This window comes from Nuphar pumila, chromosome 1 (assembly GCF_984573655.1).
Source record: "Nuphar pumila chromosome 1, dmNupPumi1.hap1.1, whole genome shotgun sequence".
Classification (NCBI taxonomy): Eukaryota; Viridiplantae; Streptophyta; class Magnoliopsida; order Nymphaeales; family Nymphaeaceae; genus Nuphar; species Nuphar pumila.
The window spans coordinates 145,728,481-145,752,171 of record NC_143249.1 but is presented as its reverse complement, the minus strand read 5'-3'; the positions used below and the strand labels follow the sequence as shown (position 1 = coordinate 145,752,171).

The following is a 23,691-nucleotide window of genomic DNA, read 5'->3' as shown; positions in this document are numbered from 1 at the left end:
CATGTTATGCAACCAAATGTCCATCATCATGATGACTATCTCCCACACAACTACATTGTCATTTTTTGTTGTACTCTAGAACTATAAGATTACGTGGGCATTTCAGTGACCATATCGTATTAAACAAATTAAGAATTTTCTATAATAACAAGACAAAGAATATAGGTAAACATGTCCTGACTAAAGGTAAAAATGTTCTAACAAAGTTGGCTATTTGCAATTTTGAAGGAGTAAATTTCAGAAATTGAGGCATCTAAGAAAATGTGTCAATTTTACTGTATCGTACAATCATCTTTTGTATTTTTATGCACCTTTTTCAGTGTATATATATTTTCTGCATTTTTCTTTTTATATATTTTACTTAAAATATATATTATACATAAAATATACATTTTATCTATACGAGCTCCACCAAGCCGAGTTGATTCGGGCTCAACTTGTTTAAACTAAACGAGCTGGCTCGGCCTATACTAAGACGAATGAGTTCGTGGCGATCCGAGTCCCCAGCCGCTCCGTTCGATTACCAGCCCTATTTGTAACTATAAAGTAGGTGGTTGAAGGTAATAACTCAAATATTGAGTGGTTTCCAGTGAATCACTGATAAGTTAGTGCGGCGCTTAGGTAAAACCATCATTAAAAAAAATTATATAGGTGAATAGGAAAACCGACGTCTTAAAAAGGGTTTCCTATTCTCAATCTCTTTCTCTTGTTCTTTCTCCTGGCAGCAGCTGGAGTGAGAGAAGGCGGGAGCTGCCCCTCTCTCTCATCCTCTTCTCCTTCCCTTATTCTACCTCTCGTTCTTCATCTTTCTCGCCGTTTTCCGGCGACGAATCGGCCGGAATCCGACGCACACGGGTGGACGTAGAGAGGTATGCAGGCGGATCAGACGGTGCTCAGTTTGAGGCCTGGCGGTGGAGGAACTCGGGGGCGCTTCCTTGCTCCTCGTTTCGACTCGGCTCTCGCCAATTCCACTGCGGCGATATCATCATCCGATCTGCCGTCTCTCCACCCTCATGGAGGTTCCGGCGTCGGCTTCTCCTTCGGTCAGCTCAAGGTCGGTTCTTTTCCTCCCCGGGGACGAATACCCTCTGATCTAGGGTTCCGTTCTGGTCTTTTCCTCCTCTCTTCTGCTTTTCTCTGCTCAAAGATTGGATTTTTTCTTGTTTAGGATCAACCAGCGGAGTGGACCACAAAATTTGTTTTCTTTCTTTGCCTTTCGTTTGTTTTTATTGGTGATCACCTCGTTTAATTCTCATATGTCTGAAATAAATGTTTTTGAGGCCCTTTTTTGGATTTTCTTCCTTTTCTGTGTCTTCCGACGCTTTTATTTGTTTTTCTGATCAATTCTTTGCGGTATCGTGGTAATGTTTGCTGATTTTCTGAGTTTATCTCTCGATTTGATTTTGTTCAATCTGGACTTATGATGCTTCTCGGCAGCGACAAAGGTTTAATTTTCTTTTTCTTTTTCAACAATTTGCGGATGCTTCTGGTGAGTCTTGTTTGGATATAAGATTGCAGAAGAATTGGCTTCTTTTTGGTGTTAGTTTGAGCCCGTAGTTGTCCTTTGTTTTTTGATTAAGGGTATGATGACGGCGATTGGTTAAGATTTTTTTTTTGCCTAATTGGTTGTGCTACTGAAAGAGAATTTATTTGTTTTCTTTTTGTGGTTGAGAAACTCATATACATTCCATGTATGCTACGGGAGAACGAAAACCTTTTATCTTTCAGCAGTATTTTGGATCAGCTGGAATTGCAATTGTTGATTTTTTTATCTCTCTCTCTCTCTATATATATATATATATATCCTAAACCGTCTTAAACCATCCCACACTTCGAAAAAACATAATTGCATGTGCTATTTTTTTTGCTTACCTCAGACCTGTAGATGTTCATGGTTGGGTATTCACTAAAAGTCATGCTTTGCATTGAATCAATTTAACAAAAAACCTTGATTTTTATTTCATCAAATTTTTGGTGCAGAATGAGTAGTTGATTTTCTATAGTTCTACAAACACATTTTAACATGAAAAATGCCTAACCTAACACATGTTTTATACTAAGTAAGCTATAGAGAATACATCTATAAGTTGGGATTAAACAAATACTTTGGGAATATATATATATATATATATATATATATATATATATATATATATATAGAGAGAGAGAGAGAGAGAGAGAGAGAGAGAGAGAGAGAGAGAGAGAGAGAGAGAGAGAGAGAGAGAGAGAGAGAGAATCAATGTTGTCGGGATCATCTCGGGCCATGAATCATTTTCCAAATGATTCAGGGCTGAATCGTGTTGAATAACCCAAATTTTAACCCCAGAGACACATCAAAATAATATTAAAAAACTATTTTTGGCCATTTTCAGATTTTTTTGAAAATTAGCTGTCTCAGGGCAGTTTCATATTGATTTTCTGATAATACGATTAGTGTCTGGCGATTCAGGCAGATTCACACCAATACTGACAACATTGGACAGGACAATCCCCATTTTCTCTCCCTCCTCTCTCTCTAGAGAGAGATAGAGGTGTAACTTTGAACACCCTTCTCAATGAGCAGCTGGGCGGGATGTTTCTCTGCCACTGATTGCACGTCTGATCAGCAGCTGGAAAAAAATCTGCCAAAGAAAACTTTTAGTGACGGTCATGACAGCCACTAAAACATTAAAAAATGGATGTGTGGTGCACGACCATGCACCCATTATTGTTCGTTGAGAGAGAGAGAGAGAGGTGGCAGCTGCCTACCAGGATTTTGAAGAGGTTTTCCATGTTTTCCTTAAATCTGACCATACAGATGTGTTCTAAATTCTTGATTTTATAGGAATGGATTCTTGGATCATCCAATTTTGACACACAGGTAGGTTTTTATAAGATTTAAAAATCAACGGTCTACAATTTTCATAGATATTCAATGCTTAAAAAAACATGCTTTGATTGGAAAACATGATACAACTGTCGTTTCTTCTGCAGGGTCAGATTCACAAAAAGCAACTTAAAAATGTCTGTTAGCTCATGGTAGACAGCTACCACTTTTCCTATATATATAGAGGAATGAAAACCTATGTCATAGGGACTCAGCCAACTGGGCTGCGGGTGCGGCACCCGATGTGGTCAACCTAACCCTAGGTGCGTTGACTGCACCCAGGGTCGTTTATGTCCAACTTTTGGACTTTATATATATATTTATATTTATATATATTTATTTATATTTTTGCCTCACCCCTGCAACCCCGCACCCAAGTTTTTTGAAAGTGCCGCACCCGCACCCGCACCCGCACCCGCACCCATGTGACATAGATGAAAACTTACCCACTAAAAAACGTGCCAAAGCTACCCACCACACTTTTTTTTTATATTTTTGGTGTTTTTTTTTCAAAATTTTTACCGTACAGATGTGATCTATATGCTTGTTTTTATAGGAATCAGTTCTTGGAGTATTTGATTCCGATGCATGGATAAGTTTTTATAAGTTTCAAAAATCAACAGCGTACAATTTTCATAAAATTTTGAGGCTCCAAATACCATTTTTTCTATCCAAAATTCATGACCGTACAAATGTGATCTATATGCTTGTTTTTATAGGAATCAGTTATTGAAGCATTGGATTCCAATGTATGGATAAGTTTTTATAAGTTTTAAAAATCAACGGCGTACATTTTTCATAAAATTTCGAGGCTCCAAATACCATTTTTTCTATCCAAAATTCATCATCCAAGTGTCGATCTCTAGTAAATCCATCATGTCTCTAGTAAATCCATCATGTTGAACACATCTGTACGGTCAGAATTTTGAAAAACACCAAAATTTTCCCAGTGGATAGGGTTGGCATGGTTTTTGGTGTGTAGGTTTTCATTCCTCTCTCTCTCTCTCTCTATATATATATATATATTAGCTCTTAAGCAGTTTATGTCCTAAACATCTAAACACTTCTAAAAGACATAGGCAGGTACTTTTGGCTTAATCCAAACATGTAGATGTGTTTATCATGGTTTATTTACTAAAATGCATGCACTGGATCAATTACAATTTAATGAAAATTTGATTTCTATTTCATCATGTATGTACTTATAAAATGCACCTGCTGGTGTTATCTATTTGCTTGTTTAGTGAAGCTTGAGTATGTGAACTTCTTCACATTTGAGAAGATCAAAACCGGTATCATCCTTTAGAAAAGGTTGTCAACATGCATTATGGCTATGCTAGTATTTATTGTTTGGCAGGACTTTAGACATTCTTGCACTGGCAATTGCATATTGCTTGGCCTTGCAGTGGCCTGAACATATATCTGCACACATAGACACATGCACATACACAGGCTCTTACTTTCTTGATTGTAATACCGAATCAGGATACTGAAACCAAAATGAGCTAAACAACTACATTCATGGCAGAGAATGGAGGAGAAAGGAGCCTAGTGTCATGCAGTGTTTACAGAGGACTTGTGCCAAGTGTCCACATTACATAGCGTGATGATTATGCACCTTTCATTTGAAATCTTGTGGAAAATTACTTGGTGATGCAAAGAGGTTCCAGTCATTTTTCCTTTTTCCAAAAAGTGCTTGGTTTTGCATTGACAATTCATTGATTTTACATATTGGAGCCTATTGTTGGATAGGTCATTCCATTGTTTTCTATATTTCTCTTGGTACTTATACTGGTGTCTCGCTTCTACACTGGTTCTTTCTAGCTGTTGGTTTGATTTGTCTAGATAGTTTATTGTTGCATGTGCATATCTTCTGTAATCTGAATCTTGTCTTCTTTTATTCTTTCTTGTTAGTCTTCTGTTTTGTTGGATAATCCCCTTTGTCGCTCCTTAGATATTTGTGTATGCAAAATTTCATTTAATTGTCCTGAATGCGTGTGTTCTGCAATGCATTCTGCCTGAGGCTGTAGCTTAGCATCTTTGCTTTTTCCTAGAGTTACCGGAAGTTTCTTAGATAGGTGGGAAGCCCGCTTGCCGGAAACTTGCTTCGGAAGCACGATACTCCTCACCTCCGAAACTTGATGGAAATCTCGCTTCTCCCATGCTTCTCCTATGCTTTTCACACACTTAATCTATTTTTCTTATATGTTTTCTCACTCTACTTTTCATGTTTCTATGTGTTTTCTCTCACGCTTCTCACTCGCTTCCATGTGCTTTCTCTAAATTGGCAATCATCATTTTTAGATTTTGTTAAAAATTTAATTCTTATACTAAAAAATCATGAAATTTAAGAATAATCACTTTTATTTTAGTTTTTATTTGCGTTCCATTTTGATTCCCATTCAATTCTTATATTGATTTTTTTCCTTGCTTCCCGCTTCCTATACATTTTAAAATGCATCGCTTCATGCTTCCACTTCCCCTATCATTTCCCTCTTCCGTTTCCTAGTCTGGCAACCTTGCTTTTTCCAGTGTGGTGAAATCTCATGCCCATGGATGCTAGATTTTCCAACTGTTTTATGTTTTTTTTCTTGTTGCTAATTTTCTTTCGTGATTTGTTCATGGCCTTCTACTTAAAGGTATGGTCTGCTGTTCATGAAATTGATGAAATTTGTGGCTTAGTATTTTGACTATCACAAAATTAAAGAATCTTTGTAGTTTGTGGCTGTTCTAATATAAGACTCACAGTTAATGATGTTACCTCATTTTTTTAGTCTTTCTTTGGTAATGGTGGTATTTATAACATCTGCATGTAGATTGAAACATCTGAACACAATCTAATTGAGTTGTAGTGAAGATATGTTAAAGGTTGGGTTTTCTGGATGCATACTGTTTTGGATACAAAATTCATTTGTTCTGGTTCTTCACCCCTTCCTCCCTCCAAATTGGTTTTGATTATATTGCATATAATTTTGACATATCTAATGTTCTCATTTGTATTGTAGACTGGAGAGGTGCGGTTTGAGGGGCACGAGCGTCTTCAATATTCACGAGATCAATTATTGCAGCTTCGGGAGGTAACTGTTATTTACTCTTGTTTCTTAAATAGAGTTGAAATCTAGAAGCTGTTGAAAATGTTTGATTATCTTGCCAAAACTAAGTTGTTTGTGCTACTTGTTTGTATGTTGAAATAATTTAGTTTTGCTTGTAAAAATTTTACAATTTAGTTTGCTACTTGCTCTTTACATTTTTTCTTCCCAAATTCAGTGTATCTCAATTCAATTCTTGTGACATTTCATCCTGTTGGATAAACATAAATCTTGATTATTGTTTCTCTATTTTTTGTTTCTTTGAGTTTTTATTTGCTTGTTGGAGATGATGATAGTATCAATTTTATAGGATTATTATTATTATTTGGTTGTGCAGGAACTTGTTATATTTCACTTTTTTGAACTGCTGGCTGTAGGTTGTTCAACCTCCTGAAGATATTTTGAAGATCAAGCAAGAGATTGAATTCGAAATTTTTGGTGAAGACCAGAGTTGGGGTCGCACTGATGCTAACGTAAGCTCAATCTTTTTGTCGATCCATGTGTGCATGCATGTCTTTATTTGATTCAATGGTTGTGCTAAATAACTGAGTGTTTGGTCTTCCATCGATTGTTTGTGACAAGAATGCACTTTCATTGTTGTGTGCAGTCACAGAGTCAACCACAAGGCCGTTACTCTGAGCCTGATAATCGTGATTGGCGTGGTCGGGCAGCACAAGTTCCATCTTCTGGAGAGGAGAGATCTTGGGACACAATTCGGGATAACAAAGAATACTTGAGCAGAAGATCGGAACCTGATTCGTATATTCCAAATTCAAGGCAACAGGAATCAAATTCTTATCAGTCGAACCGAGCAGATCAATTAAACTCCCAGTTTTCTAGAGTACAAGTTTCTGCACAAGTACTCTCTCTCTCCCCCCCCCCCCCCCCACCCCCCCCCCCCACACACACACGCACGCATGGTCATGTGTGCAAGCATGCATGCACAAATGCGTGTTCTTACATGTTTGTGGAAGCTGTTAATACATGATACAATAAACATTAACAGGCCCACTCATTTTTTTATCCTAACATATTTCAGAACGGTGGTGTATGTGCACTCTTTAGAGTGGTCAATTGACCACTTAAAACTGCATCCCTTATCCTGGAAATTACAGTTCAAATGTGATTAACTTACAACACCCATGTTGGAGCTGGCTAATATGAGCATGGCCACAGTATCAAAATCGGGAACAAATGTGTGAACTTGTTACTATCTGTTTGTTCATCCATTAGATAACCAATGACTACTTGATGATTGCATTCAAATAATTGGGAGAGTCAAAAGACTTGGATATGCAATGGCCAGTCATTGTTCCTTATGCAAGCATGATGTGTGTTGGAGTTCCCTTATTTCATCAACACACAATGTAGTTAAACTATATCTTTGCAGATGTAGATATAGATATGTATGCTTGCTAGTAAAAACAATGTGCACCTTTTTTCCTTCATGAAGTAGCCATGGTATGCTTTTCTGTATTAATATGTTGAGAAAGCTTATTTTATGTGCATGGTCATTCTTATATGAAATTTCTAGCTAGCCTTGGCTATGACAAATACAAAAAACTGTCATCATTGAAAAATGTAGGGAGTTCATGTTATGGATAATATCTGACTACCATTAGACCCAGTTGATGAGATAGACCAGAACAACCTACATATTGTTTTTGAGTTCTTTAAACTGTGGGTTTGAGTGCTTTGGCAAGCATCCCAGGTCATGGGACTCTAGCTTGCTGATTCTATATTTTTAATAAATCATGTGACCCATGGCTATGCATGCTAAAACTTTGTACTTCATTTTTATGTTTGCTTGCAAGTTAAAAGATTCATTGGCAGTGGTCTTACCTGGAATTTATCTCTGATAACGCAAAGACATGATCAAGTGACCCCTCCTTGGTTACCTGGATTTCCCATGAATTTGGTATCTATGATGGTCCAGATTGACACATATGACAAAAGGATGCCTTTCTTTAGCTCTATGTCACATGGGTACGGGTACCGGTACAGAGGGTACGGCACGACAACTTCAAAAAATGTGGGTGCGGGGACACAGCTATATATATATATTAAATATCACATAAATACAAAATAAACTAAATCTAATCTAAATATATATGCTATATCTAAAATATATATTATATACTGAAAATATAAAGTTATAAACTGAAAATATAATTATAAATTATAAATTGAATACAAACTTGTATGTACAGAGGGTAAAATGGCATGTCCAGGTGTTGACGTGTGTCGTTACGGGTGGTACAGAGGGTAAAATGGAGTGTCCGTGTGACATAGCTTTAGCTTCTAATATTAGTTCAAGTTAGGTCTTGGATGTTGCTGGTCTAGCACATAACGGGCCTTCATGTTGCTTGCCTGATCTAGGATCGGCCAAGCTGGTTAATAGAAGCATGTTTTATTATTATATGCTTTAAGAACCCCTTTTTCCATTTATTTAGAAGTGGTAAGAAATATTGTTATTAAGTATTTTTTTTTCAAAAAAGCATGTCATAAGGAGTGCCAAAAGCGTCTAAAGCATTGTCACAGAGATCCGTGACATTTTGAAAATATCATGATATTAAAGCTTTAAAATAAAAAACAATTTCAAAGCTAAAATATTATAATATATCAAGAATATCAGACATTCAAATTTATTGTGATAATATTGGGAAAATTTCCAGAATTTATATTCATTTTTATTACTTCTTTGTTTAGCTATGTTTTTTCTTATTTATATTTATATTCCTATTTTTCTTAACATATAATTTTTTTCTTATTTTCCACCTTTTTCCGATTTTTTTATTTATTTTCTGAGCTTTTAATGAGATTTTATCCAAAAACATATAATATCCCGAGATTTTTCCTCGCTGAGATATAGCTGATACTGATATTTGTGACTATGGTCTAAAGTATGGTTTATCATACTGTCCTATCATATGGGAATGTGAAAAATATTTTAAATTGAATAAAGAATTTCAAAATATTTTAAATCAGAAAATTGTAAAAACTAAAAAGAAACTGAATACAAAGAGAAAAAAACATATCAAGCAATCAAACTGTGATATGAGTAATCTTAATTATGAAATAAACAGAACATGAGTAAATATATAATAGTTAGTAATAAATAAATGACACCAAAAATAAAAATAACGATAATTTCAATGTTGTATACATGTATCTATTGCATAGTCACAAATATCGGTAATGGCTATATCTCGGTGCGGCTATTTCTTGCGATATTATTGGTTTGGTGATAAATCTTGGAAAAATATCAGGAAAATCTTGGGACTTAAAAAGATAAAAAGATAAAAAAATAACAAAAATAAGTAAGAAAATTTCATGTTTAGACCAGAGTTACCAGTCGAGGAAGCGGGAGCGGGAAGCGAGGCACTTTAAAAAATTTAGGAAGCGGGGAAGCGTGGGACTACTTAGAAGAAAATTTTGAACTGTCTCGGAAGCGACATAGGAAGCGAACCGGAAGCGAAGGGAAGCAAAAAAAATGAAAAAATGGGGAAGCGTGGGGGAAGCACGGGGGAAGCGTGCTTCCCATAAATGAGAAGCGCGTTTTCCTTGGGAAACGCGCTTCCCATAAAAGGGGGACACTTCCCCTCACGCTTCGGAAGAGCGACGTTTCACGCTTCCGAAGCGCGCTTCGGGGAAGCACACTTCCCCTTTTACCTAGGCGCTTCTGGTAACTCTGGTTTAGACAAAAAGTACATAAATAATAAAAGAAAGAAGTAAAATATGTAAAAAAAGGAAGAAAAACATATTTAAAATGTAAAAAATAAATAAAAAAGTAAAACTAATTGATAATATCGTGATATTAGTGCGATAATATCACAATATATATAAATTTCTGATATTTTGAAAATATTGCGATATTTTACCTTTAATATCGTTTTTCCATCATATCGTGATAATATCGCTATATTTTCAAAATATCACCGATATCTGTGACTATGATCTATTGCATGTACCAAAGTGGGTTTAAGATTGAAGCATTTAAAAATAAATAGTATTCAATCAGTGTTAATAATGCCTTATACACTTGTATACGTGTATCAATTCAAATATTTTCTTCAAGAATACAAGTAATAATGAGTATTAAAAAAAAAGGTTTCTCAATATCTTTATTGATCACTTTCAGTAACGACAATAGAAACATGAACTAGTGGCCATTTTCTTCTTTCTCGTCTTCCTCTTTTATCTTAGGTCGTACATATTCTCGATAATATTCAAGAAGATTTTTTTTCTTGTTAGCCTATGAGTAGGGTTAATAGCACTCTAATAAGGTATTATTTATTCAAAAGTTATCACTAAAAGTGAAAACATAAGAAGAATTTATCTGAATTTTTGATAAAAAACTAAAAAGTAGCCCTAACATAAGATGTGGCTTGTATTAGGCAAAACTTTCTTCAGCCCATCAACATGTAGATGGCTTCTGGGATGACTCTCCAACTACACCATTAGGAACACGTGCTCACTCCTTGGTTGGTTTACCCCTTCCAGAACCATTTCTTCATTACATTTCCCCACTGTTACCTCCCTGCTCTTCTCTTTAAACACACTTTAATGGTATCATAACTTAGGATATGGTATTATGCACCACTTTATGTTTTTTTTTGGGGTAGGGAAGAAAGGGAAGGGGTATCATGCTGTATGGACACACAATACTATCATTTACCATATTGTATCATATGATATAAATTGTACAGTATGGTACAATTTTTGCAGCACTGTTTTTAATGGTGTTCATCAAGGATGAACATAGTGCATGTGTATACATGTTTATGCCTTGTTAGGGAGAAAAAGGAAAGAGAAGTATCTGAAGTATTTTTCAGCTGACAGTAGTTCATTTTTCCTTTTAGTGTGGCATAGACATCATTGAGAAGCAGAGGTTTTTATGAGGTTCATGCCTCTTGCTTACTGAAATGACAGTATCCTTCCTACAGTTCAAATCAGAGCCCTGCTAGATCTTGAGGTGACAAGTAAAACAAGACAAGAATTAGTTATAGCTAATTTAGAAACTCTGGAGTCATTCCTGAAGAATATTCTTGAGGAAAACCATAAGGAGCTTTGACATTGTTTGCCATCTTATTTTCAAATTTGCTTTTTTTTTTCCAATTTTATTCAGTTCAATTTTCAGAAATTTTCATCAAAAGAGACCATACATTGTTCTTTGTCAGTCATTAAGGATTTAGATTCTATTTTTTTTTAAATAAAAAATTCTTTTTAGTTGTTTATGTTAGTATCAACTTCTATTTAAGTTGGTTTTGTTGCATTTTATTAAAATTTTTGTGTTATATTTTCTTTTTTTATCAGATATTTTTATTGATGTGCAATTTTGGTGTAGTTTGAATAAAGGGATCTTTTTTGTGAGGTTTGTAAAGTGAAAGTAATGGAAAAATAAATTGGGCTGTTAGATTGCTGTTTATGATTTTGAAATTAACGAAATTGGGTAAACTCAATAACTTCAGACATTTAATCTGGAGTATAACTGCTATCATTTTTACAAAATGACAAAACATGAGGGGCCCATCCTAGACCACTACTCTATTTATTTGATCCTATCGAAACTCCCATTTTATCCAAGAGTAGTGATCATCTCTCTTTCTCTCTCTCTTGTATACGTGTGTGTGTGTGTGTGTGTGTGTGTGTATTCATATGTTGATGTTGTGGAAAGACTTCTTTAATCTTCTTACATCATAGTACTCATTATGTTACTAATTTTGACACACAGAGTCCACAAGTTCAAATTTGGATTCTTATTCGATGTTCACTTTATGATCATCAAGCCATGGGTCACATCTAGCCATATGCAGAAACAACTTAATGCAATATATTGGGTAAAATTTTGCTTGTATCAACACACAAAAATAATATATGAATATGTACAAATGCTTAATTGTACTTGACTTATAGAGATGTTGAACTTAGAAAACTAATTGGGGTCACGGCAACATACATGCACAAGTTTGAATGCAAGCAAATATAAGGAACATAGATATTGGATCAAATATGGTAAAATCTATGTCACATGGGTATGGGTATGGGTACTGAGGGTACAACATGGCAATTCCAAAAGATGTGGATATGGAGACACACTCTCTCTCTCTCTCTATATATATATATAATTTAATATTTATTTTTAAATAATATTTACTGCTCTTTTTTCCCCTTTTATAATAAAAAGGGGGATGGGCTACCCTTTTATTATACAAGGGAAGGGGTAGCTCATAACCCCCATCCCCCTTCTATTACGTTTTTGTAGAATGGATCCTATTAGGGATCTACTTCACTATATTCAAACATCTAGGTTCTAGTCATCATATGAGTTAATTTGGTATTGTATCCACTGAAAATATTTAACATGTAAGGTAAAATAGGTTAGATTAGATCAAATCACATTTTTTACCAGATTCTGACCAAGATTTAACAACATCCATCCATATATACTTTTTTCCCATTCCAATATGGATTTGAATATACAGTGTATGGATCTACAATATGAATCAAATTTGGTTCAACTGACAGGAAATCTGACCCATTTAGTATTTCTAATACCCAACCTCGCATTTGTTTAGGTCTAGTTCTAAATGTGATTTGGAAAATGGGTCTAATTAAAACTCGACTCATTAAAAAAACATGTCAAAGGGGACGGGGTTACCTTTTATTATAAAAGGGGAAGGGGTACCTCATGACTCCATCCCCCTTTTATTAACAAAGGTTCCCATCACCTCTCTCTCTTTCTCTCCATGAAAGAGAACGAGGAGGAGAAGACAAAGATAAAGGAGGAGCCAAGGAACCCCAGCCCCATTGTCTCTCTCTCTCTCTCTACGAAGGAGAATGAGGAGAAGACGAAGGAGGAGCCATTGAGGACCCCAACACCACTCTCTCTCTCTCTGTGGGTATGAAGGAGAATGATGAGTAGAAGAAGAAGACGAAGGAGGAGGTAGGTACCTCTCTCTCTCTCTCTCCTCCTCCTCCTGCTGCTGCTGCTGCTGCCAAGGGTGGGAAGGGGGAGGGTTTCAACATGGAAAAAAGGGTTTTGGGTTGGGTCTTAGTTGGACCCGACCCGGAGCAGTGTGGGACCCGACCCAGGGCATACCCGCACTGCGTCCGGTACCCGCACCCGTGTCATTACTGGTGTCACGGGTGCTGCGGCAAAAATGCCATGTCTATGTTACATAGGGTAAAACATATCCACAGGCACTTTTGGTTTTGGGATAAATTGTGGAGGTTTTGGACTTCACAATGTGTGATTTGGAACTATTTCCTCTGTCTGATTTATTATTTTTCGCTAATGATGACTAATGTCTTTGACATATTCTTTGGTTATATTGCTGGATAGTTTTTATGAATAGATGCCTCCTGGAAACAAACCAACACTAACAGTTTCTTTACTAAAGGTTCCTTCCATTTTCCTTTTTTTCCAGTTGGCCTTTCGTATAATGTTTAGAAACTCATTTTGAAATGTTCCCTTCATTTTTTGCAGTGATTGTATTTTAATATTTTCACTTTCTTTTAGTTAATAAAGGTTTCATGGCCTAAACAAAAAGAAAGGACGACAGGATCATATTCCCTGATACTATTTTTTACATGTTTGCAGAGGCTATTTTATAGCTTCCAGCAGTTGGTGAGACATGGATTCTAGGTTGTCTACTGTGGGTCATGGCCTATGATCCTATTCTGGAATAGGGAACCCTTATCTTACTGCATCCACTGTTTTTGCATAATCATTAATGAAATTGCACAAATACAGATTTCATTCCGTGTATTCTTTCATTGATTGTAGCTCCAGTATATCTATCTTATATGCATTCTTATATTGAAGTTGAAGTTTTAATATGATGAATATTATTCTAAATTTTTAGCTTTGAAAATCATACACGCACGTGTTAATAGGAACCATAATTTTTCATAAATTTTGAGCTTATTTTTGTTGACCAAACTCTACAAATATGACCCACACACATTTGTTAGTAGAAAATAAGTTTTCGATCATGTGATTGTGACACACATGTAGGCTATTTAAGGTCTTCAAAGATCAACAGACCACGACATATCAAAATTCTGTGACTTGAAAATCATATTTTTACTTCAAAAAACATGAACCAAGGTATGATTCCTACCAAACAAACTATGTTGAATACATCTGTGACGTCTGATTGAGAAGATGCAGCCTAGACCATGGTTTCTATTAGGTGAGAGCTGCCCCCTTATTCGTTAGGTCAACGTTAGGACACTCCAAAAATCATAGTTTTAATTTTTTATGCTATATCCGAACTGTTAGATTTGTTTAACATTGCTTATTTATTAATAAACAAGTTTTGTTTTGAATTGATTTGATGTAAAAATGTGAATATTTTATCATCAAATTTTAGTACATTATCAACCATTGACTATTTTACATCTTTAAAATACACATCTGAGTATAAAGATGCTTAATAAAAAATATGTAACAGTGATAAACACATCTAATGGTTCAGATCTAGCATAAAACACCTAAAACTATGATTTTTGGAGGGTCCTAATGGTGACCTAATGAAGAAAGGGGTAGCATAATCCTCATTCTCATATATATACCGTGTGTTCAATTTTCATTTATGTTTTATTCTTTTCTCTTAAATCTAAATGCACGGATGTGATCTACATGCTTGGTTTTATAAGGATCAGCTCTTGAATCATCCAATTATGATGGATTAACAAGATTTTTTAAGGCTTTAAAATCAACGGCTCATAATCTTCATAAATATTCAAGCATCCAAAAATTGTATTTTTTTCATTGAAAACACGATCCAACATTTGATTCCCAGCAAATTCACCATGCTGAACACATCTACACAGTTGGATTTGCAAAAAAAGGTGTTAGAAATGCCCACATCACAAGGTAGTTTTCATATTCTAGTCTCTCTCTTTTTCTCTCTCTCTCTCTCTCTATATATATATATATATATATATATATATGATCCTACCCTTTTTTCATTAGGTCTGGTTAGGACCTAAAAATCGTACTTCCAAGTAATTTTTGCTTGATCTGAACCATAGGATGTGTTTATCATTGCTTATTTACTAAGAAATAAGCTTTCTTTGAAATTGATTTGATGTAAAAATGTAAATATTTTATCATCAAATTTTAGTACAATATCAGCCATTGATATTTTTTACCTCTTTAAAATACACATCTGAGCATAAAACATCTTAATCAAATCCATGTTCTCTATTGAGTAGACAATGATAAGCACATCTACTGGTTCACATCAAGCAAAAAATACTTGAAAGTATGATTTTTGGAGGGTAGGACCACCCCCGTATATATATATATATATATATTAGTAATGATACGGTGCTCCTGGAGCATCTACTCCTTAATAGCCGTTGGATCTTTTGAGAACCAAAGGCTGTGATGCATGCAAATCTCCCACTTTAAATATTCATGCATACCTTACATGTTTCTCTCTCTCTCTCATCCTTTCCCATGCAACTGCCTTAAGGGCACTCTCTCTTTCTCATCCTTTCCAATGCAAATGCCTTAAATGACACACACTCTCTCAAAGTTGGATTAAGTGGTGGATATTATTTGACATGGACATGGATGATGACATGTTCTCACTTACCATCATCCATGTAGTTGTATGTCTTTTTGTTTCCTAATAAAAAACCGTTAGTTTCCATCTCTCTCTCTACTGCTGGACGAGAGCTCCACTCATCTCTCTCTCTACTGCTGGAGAGAGCTCTACTCCTCTCTCTCTCTCTCTATACTGTATTTTTCTGAGAAAAATATCTTTTTGTAATTTTTGGCAAGATTTTCTATTGCCGAGAAAATCCTGTTAATAAAACTTGTGACTATGCTTTGTATCCCCATGGCCTAATATTCATCTGCGAGCTGTGTAGCGTTTCCAAAACACACAAAAGACCCCTGTTAGTTCGAGCCACACACAAAAAGGACCAAATGGGTTGGAAAAGTGCTGGGTCATGTCCAACCAATACTGAATCTGACTTCTGAGAACTGGGTCCAGTTGTCAATCTGGATCCAATTCAGATCTCATAGTACAATCACAAATCCAGTTACCGGTAGTGGATCTGCTGAAAATGAGTACAATCACAAATGGATACTGACATTTTTTTACCTGATTCTGCCACAGATATGACCAGACAGAAGCTATGCTGCCAATTGAATCAGACCTGGATCTGTTAACATGGGTTGGATCACTGACAAATTTGCATTCCTATTCTCTCTCTCTCTCTACATACAACAAGTAGGAACATTTTTTGTCTTCTTCAAAGCCAATAAGTTTTTTTGTCATATCTATCGGCTCATTATTTTGTTCTCATACAGTTAAGATATTCAACCATCCACTTGAAGTGGTCTGCTAGATCTATGCTAGACCCAAGTGCCAGAATGAGATAGGCCTGTCATGATCTTTACCAAACCCAATCCAATAATGATCCATCTTATTTTTAGAGACAGGATCAGGGCAGAGTCACCTCTGACTAACCTTGGATGCCATTCATCCATGTGATGGACGCCAACCCAAACACCATGATTAGATGGTTTACTTGATAGATATGTCGTGTTCTAGATGAACGACATCTAAATCACAAAAAATAAAACCAAAAGACATACAACTACATGGATAATAGTATGTGAGAACATGCCATCATCCATGTCCAATAATATCTACCACCACCGAATCCAACTTTGAGAGAGAGAGTGCCATTTAAGGCATTTGCATGGGAAAGGATGAGAAAAAGAGTGCCTTTAAGGCAGTTGCATGGGAAAGGATGAGAAAGAGTAACATTTAAGGTATGCATGCTTATTTAAAGTGGGAGATCTTCATGCATAACAGTGAGATCCAATTGCTAATAAGAGGGAGTAGGTGCTCCGGGAGCACCATATCATATATATATACACACATATATATATATATATACACACACACACACACACACACACACACACACATATATATATATATATATATATATATATATATATATAGAGAGAGAGAGAGAGAGAGAGAGAGAGAGAGAGGTGCGAAATCGATACGTGCTAGATGGGGTTTTTCTTCCCTTCCAGTGTTTTTTTCGTAGTTCCGACCCCATAAATGTGTTGGGCATGGTCGATTTACGAGGAATCTACACCTGGATCATATTTTTTTGATGAAAAAAATGATATTTGGAGCCTACAAAATTTACAAAGATTTTGGACTGTTGATTTTTTTAACCTTATAAAAACCCACCCATGTGTTTGAATCGAACACTTCAAAAGCTGATCCTTATAAAATCAAGTACATAGATCACATCTGTACTATCAGAATTTAAAAATAAAATGAAAAGTCTCTGAAAAACTCATTTTGCATGTATCATTTCGCACCTACCTATTACTATATATATATACATTTTCCAGATAGATTAGACCATACAAATGGACTTAGATTGGTCCATTCAGTACCAATCATGTTTTTCATCTAAAAGTTTGTATCTGAAAAGCTTTGTTTCTATTAATTTATTTTTGTCAAATCTAAACCATTTTTTGTATACTTGTATAAAATATAAGAATATGTTGATTCACTGCTTTCAAATAAGTTCATAAATGCTATGTAGTCAAAGGCGCCAACTAGGTGCCTAGTCGAGCTACTACAACAACAACAACAACAACAACAACAACAACAACAACAACAACAACAACAACAACAACAACGCCTTCATCCCAAACAATTGGGGTCGGCGATATGAACCAAAAAAAATCATTTTGGATCCTCTACATGAATCCTTGTCCTCCAATCATTTCTATCCAATGTCATGTGAGGTTCAAAGCCTTCATATCCTTTCTTATCATCTCCATCCAAGTCTTCTTAGGCCTACCTCGACCTCTTTTAGCTAATATATTTTCCCATTTCTCCATCCTTCTAACCGGAGCATCATTAGGCCTTCGTCGAATATGCCCAAACCATCGTAAACGATTATCACTCATCTTATTTTCAATGGGTGCAACGCCTACCTTCTTACGTATTTCCTCGTTCCGAATCTTATCTTTTAGTGTCTTTCCACACATCCATCGAAGCATACGCATCTCAGTTACACTCATTTTTTGAAAATGATGTCTCTTGGCAGCCTAACATTCCGTACCATATAGTAAAGTGGGTCTAATTGTCGTCCTATAAAACTTTCTCTTCAACCGCAATGGCATTCTACGATCGCACAACACTCCAGTTGCACTTTTCCATTTCATCCACCCAACCTTAATCCTATGATTTACATCTCCATCGATTTCTCCATTCTTTTGAATGATAGATCCCAAATATTTGAAACAGTCATCCACCGCTATTTCTTGCTCACCAAGCTTCACTACACTCTCATCACTACTTCGTTGCTTACTAAATCAACATTCCATATATTCTGTCTTACTCTTACTCAACGTAAAACCTCTTGCTTCCAAAGTATGTCTCCATAATTCTAACTTAGCCGAGCTAGTCGAAGGAAAAACTAGGAATAGGCCGGATTCCTAGTTTTCCCCCATCAGGGGTACCAATTTTCCCGCCTAGGCTTCTAGTCGGTCCTTGCCTAGGTGGGAAAATCGGTACCCTGCAACTTGTTTTGCGCATTTTTTTTGCTTTTTTTAAAATTAATTTGTTGTGTGTTTGTTTATGTAGATGTAACATTGAATTGTTATGTGTGTTTGTTTATGTATGTAGACGTGTCTTAATTTTTTGTTAGGTTTTGTAATATAACAGGTTTACTATGCAGCTATGCTTCACGATAGTGGTATTTTGTACTTTGTGCATTTGTTGATTAATTTTATGTTGGATACATCTTTGCTGTTAGTCTTAATAATATTTGGGCAGGTTTTGTAATATAACATATTTACTATGCTTGACAATAGCAGTATCTTATGCTTCATATATTTGGGCAGGTTTTGTAATATAACATGTTTACTATGCTTGACAATCTGCCTAGTCTCCGACTACGCTTTTTAGGGGTCCTCCGGCTAGGCACTGCGCTTTTGATTACATAAAGTAAATGTCATCGGTGCTTTTGACATTACCAAAAATTCATATATAATGAGATTTGGTGCACTTCCATGCCAAAAACTTATTCTTTATCGTAGATAAATTGCTATTCTTCCAGCTGATGATTCACTATCTGTGTGGTTGACATTTATCAAAAATTCATATATAATGAGATTCGGTGCACTTCTGTGCCAAAAACTTATTCTTTATATAAATAAATTGCTATTCTTCCAGTTGATGATTCACAATGAATCTGCATCTAATAGGTGGGACCAGCAGCTGCTCTTATCAAGGCTGAAGTTCCTTGGTCTGCACGAAGAGGAAGTCTTTCAGAAAAAGAGCGGGTTCTGAAGACAGTAAAAGGGTATAACTTTGATTCATATTTTTTGCACTCATTTTCTAGAGAAGTCCATGGGGATTCCAAAACCAAATTTTGTGGGAGGTTTTCTGGCCACCTCACAGTGATTAGAATGACTTATCACCCATGTCTTTCTTTATGAATAATGATAATTGTGCTCAAATGAGTTCTTTGATCACGTTGAATACTTTCTGAGCCTCCAGTTACCTGCGGTTGGTCTCTTAGCTAACAGGCTTTTTGTTATGAACATTAACTATTGTTATATCTGATTCATCATAACATTGTTATGTTGTAGTTTGTGTTTAATCTAACACGTGAGGATAACAACATTGTAAGCATCGACTATCATATGTTTTACCTGAGGTTGGCTTTTCTATTGGCAGGATACTCAACAAGCTCACACCTGAAAAATTCGATGTTCTTAAAGGCCAGCTTATTGATTCTGGGATCACATCAGCTGATATTCTGAAGGTTTTTGTGGATGTTCTGAATGTTTCATACCCAGATTTCTTGCTCTTTGTATGATATTTACACAAATTTATTCTTGCTTTTTTCTGCACAGGGTGTCATGTCACTCGTATTTGAGAAGGCAGTGTTTGAGCCTACCTTTTGCCCTATGTATGCTCTGTTATGTTCTGATCTAAACACAAGGCTCCCACCTTTTCCTTCCGATGAGCCTGATGGCAAAGAAATCACATTTAAGCGGGTCCTCCTGAATAACTGTCAAGAAGCATTTGAAAGTTCCGACAAATTGAGAGCTGAAATTAAGCAGATGACTGCACCAGAACAAGAATTGGAACGCAAGGACAAGGAGAAGATGGTGAAGCTTCGAACTCTTGGTAACATCCGACTTATTGGTGAACTCTTGAAGCAGAAGATGGTGCCTGAGAAACTTGTTCATCATATCGTTCAGGTATATGGGGAATGGAGAATTAACCTGCATGGCTCTCATTGAATGGTTAATAATGTTGTATATTAATGACCAAAACTCTCTGACAACAGGAACTGTTGGGACATGATGGAAAATCCTGTACAGATGAGGATCATGTTGAGGCCATCTGCCAGTTCTTTGTCACCATTGGTAAGCAGCTTGATGAAGGCCCAAAATCTCGTCGGTTTAACGATATGTACTTCAGTCGGCTGAAAGAGCTGTCTAAAAATCCTCAGCTAGCACCGAGGTTGAGGTTCATGTTACACAATGTTCTGGATCTGAGAGCCAATAATTGGGTCCCTAGGCGTGAAGAGGTAAGGATTGAGGCAATGATCTCTTGATATTAGTTTGTTATTGGGTTTTAGCATCTCTCTCTCTCTGATACACACACACACACACCACTCACACACATAGCTATGGCTTTTTTGGTTTCCTTTAAAAACACATGGCAAATTTAAACGTACCTATTGTTTCTACAGGTGAAAGCTAAAACTATCAGTGAAATTCATTCTGAAGCAGAAAAGAACCTTGGCTTGCGACCTGGAGCTGCCAGCCGTGCCACGGGTGCTCTCGGAGGAGCTAGCACTGTTGTGTTTCCAATCAATCGACCGGGTGCTGGTGGTCTGATGCCTGGAATGCCTGGAACCAGGAAGATGCCTGGAATGCCTGGCATTGACAATGACAACTGGGAAGTTCCTCGTAGCCGGTCCATGTCAAAGGTGGGTATTCTGTCAATGCAGTCAGGTGTTCTTGCAGGGAGTAGTGCTTCACCGCCGGTTGTTGGAAAGCAAGCATCTCTGAACTCGAGGTTGTTACCACAAGGCAGTGGTGGCCTTATCGCTGGGAAGAACAGTGCTCTGTTGCAGGGTAGTGGTCCGACAACTCCACCACAAAGCCAGTATCCAGGCCCAACAAGGCCTCTTAGCACATCTGGGTTTTCAAAACCCTCCGAGCCTCTTGTTTCTCGTATACCTGACAAACCACCACCTACCTCAAAAATGAACCCTGCTGATTTGAAGAGAAAGATAACCAATCTATTAGAAGAATACTTTAGCATCCGTGATCTAAATGAAGCACTGCAATGTGTAGAGGAGTTGAGGAGCCCCGAGTATCTCCCTGATTTTGTTAAAGAAGCAATTGCCTTGGCATTTGAGAGGAGCCCTCCTTGCGTAGAGCCCATCTCAAAGCTCTTGGAGTTCCTGATGGCCAAGAATGCGTTAACTGTGCAAGATCTTGGTGCTGGGTGTCTGCAGTATGGGGCAATGTTGGACGATATAGCCTTAGATGCACCGAAGGCTCCAAGCAATTTTGGCGAGGTGATGGGAAGACTTATTTTAGCTGGTGCACTGGATTTTAAACTGGTTCAGGAAACCCTGCAGAGGGTTGAGGATACATATTATCGGCAATTAGTGTTTGATGCTGCAATTAAAAGCATAAAATCTAGTGTAGCAGGGAAAGCTATTCTAGGGGTACAGGGATCAGACGTTGAAGCATGTGAGCATCTTATCTTAAACTGTGACAGTTAAATATGCTGAGTAGGAATTTGATTGGTTCGCAGCGGTGTCTCTCTCCTGCAAACCTGTGTAACTTTAGATTGAGCATGGATTTTGATTTTGTTTCTATTTTTCTTTTTCCTGTTTTATTTGACGCAAGCAACTTGTGCTACAATTATATTTAAGCGTAGCTGTTAACGACAATTTTATGAGTTGTATATTTCTCGAGATCACGGGGTGTGTTGACTGATTCGGAAAAAGAAAGAAAATTGCTCGGGATTTTCTCCCTTGAGCTACTGCAAATTTTGGCAGTGCTTGAGTTGAACTTGAGTTTAATATGATTATTTTGTTATTTCATGTTTAGTCTGTGTTTTTTTGCGGGTCTTGGGTATGGTTATTTGGAGAATTGCAGGTGCCCTGTTTATTTTTTTTCAGCACAAACTAACTTTACATTAGATCATACTTTTTAACTTTAACTTTGAGGGTATTACATAAGCTTAACTTCGATCATGACCGGCTCAGGATAGACATATTCAAATAATTTGTGGTCTAACTTTGTAAGGGCACCTTTCACTAGTATACGACCTAGTTGAGAGAAAACTTTCAACACCATCATACTTTATTCATGAGTTTTGTAGTTTATCATCCTGCGGTTAACATGGAGGTTTTTTCCTATCTTCATGGTTGGGGTATGCTTAAAATATATTCTACTAAATTTTGATTACCACTTACCTTCTCAGTGTAAATTCAATAAAATTAATGTTTATATTAATATTTTTTTTAATTTATTAATTATATTATTTATTCATACATGTACAAAATTAATCTAATCTAAGATTCTGGCCTCCGGTTTGATCTTATCGATGCAATATTCAATGTCAAAGATGTTAACATGCCACATGCAATTTATAACACATTACATTTATTTATTCATATGCATTAATCATGATTAACCATATGTATCTATACATAATCATATAAAATATAACAATGCACAACATATAAATTTCGATAGTAATGCGCATTCAAACATAAGCATTAGGTAGTAAGCCTTTTCGCTGTCATGCCCGTTATAAACTTAAAACCTGCATATAGACATCATATACTATATCTGCATATATATGTATATTTTCAAAGTTACCAATGGTTTTGAAACAACAATCACATAGGTTTTCTTTAAAAAATGAGTTTTATTCTAAAAAACCAATAACTTGGAGTATTCTTTCTCATTTTTTTCCTTTTAGATTAATCATGACAGACTGAATGCATGCGTTCTCATAATTATATCAATTCCACATCTATGCACCACAAGGACGAATCACATATGCATAAAGATAAAGATTTGCAAGATGCATAGGTTATTTAAAAAATATTTTTCCTAAAATCGTTATTAAAATACTTTTATCTCTAATCTCACATCTTAATCATGGCCTGAACCCATGGTTGATTTCACACATCTTTACATATCTAAGATTCACTTATTATAAGCATGAAATCAAGATAATAACAGTTATACACAACCACTTAAATAAATAAGTACATCTTCAACCACAAAAATGTTTTTCTCATAAACATTTTTGAATTTTTGCTACATGTAACCTTACTTTTTTTTGTTAGAAACTGAACCGGCCTAGCTCACTAAGGTCTGGTCAAGCTGTTCCTAAGTTGATCAGAACTGGTCCACGAGTGGATCAATTCTTAATCCCTCGCACGATCGATTTTGACCAATCCACCATGCTTGAAATGCCCGATTAATCTCCATAATGCAACATCAACTCATTTTTTTAACAACTCCACAACCATATATATATATATACACACACACACACACACACACACATATGTGTATACATCGTATATGCTCAGTTCCACATCAAACCATGGTCATGACCGCTCCATACTTGAGTTGGTACATGAAATCGATAATTGGTTTTAAAGACCGATCCA

General features: G+C 36.2%; 1 protein-coding gene across 1 annotated transcript; it reads left to right on the top strand.

The window, feature by feature from the left end:
- The first annotated feature begins 691 nt into the window (after window positions 1-691).
- LOC149849203 (eukaryotic translation initiation factor-like) lies at window positions 692-22,099 on the top strand. Its single transcript, XM_089998954.1, has 9 exons — window positions 692-1,054; window positions 5,872-5,943; window positions 6,333-6,428; window positions 6,563-6,814; window positions 19,229-19,326; window positions 19,704-19,791; window positions 19,883-20,233; window positions 20,323-20,565; window positions 20,731-22,099. Exons 1-9 carry the CDS (start codon window positions 872-874, stop codon window positions 21,775-21,777), a joined length of 2,430 nt encoding a protein of 809 aa, XP_089855080.1. The 5' UTR covers window positions 692-871; the 3' UTR covers window positions 21,778-22,099.
- Window positions 22,100-23,691: the final 1,592 nt, after the last annotated feature.

Excerpts from the sequence above, each read along its gene's own strand:
- LOC149849203 (XM_089998954.1), top strand. The coding sequence starts at position 872 with ATGCAGGCGGATCAGACGGTGCTCAGTTTGAGGCCTGGCGGTGGAGGA. Across the intron at positions 1,055-5,871 it reads TCTCCTTCGGTCAGCTCAAG|ACTGGAGAGGTGCGGTTTGA; the intron begins GTCGGTTCTTTT and ends TTTGTATTGTAG. Across the intron at positions 6,429-6,562 it reads GGGGTCGCACTGATGCTAAC|TCACAGAGTCAACCACAAGG; the intron begins GTAAGCTCAATC and ends TGTTGTGTGCAG.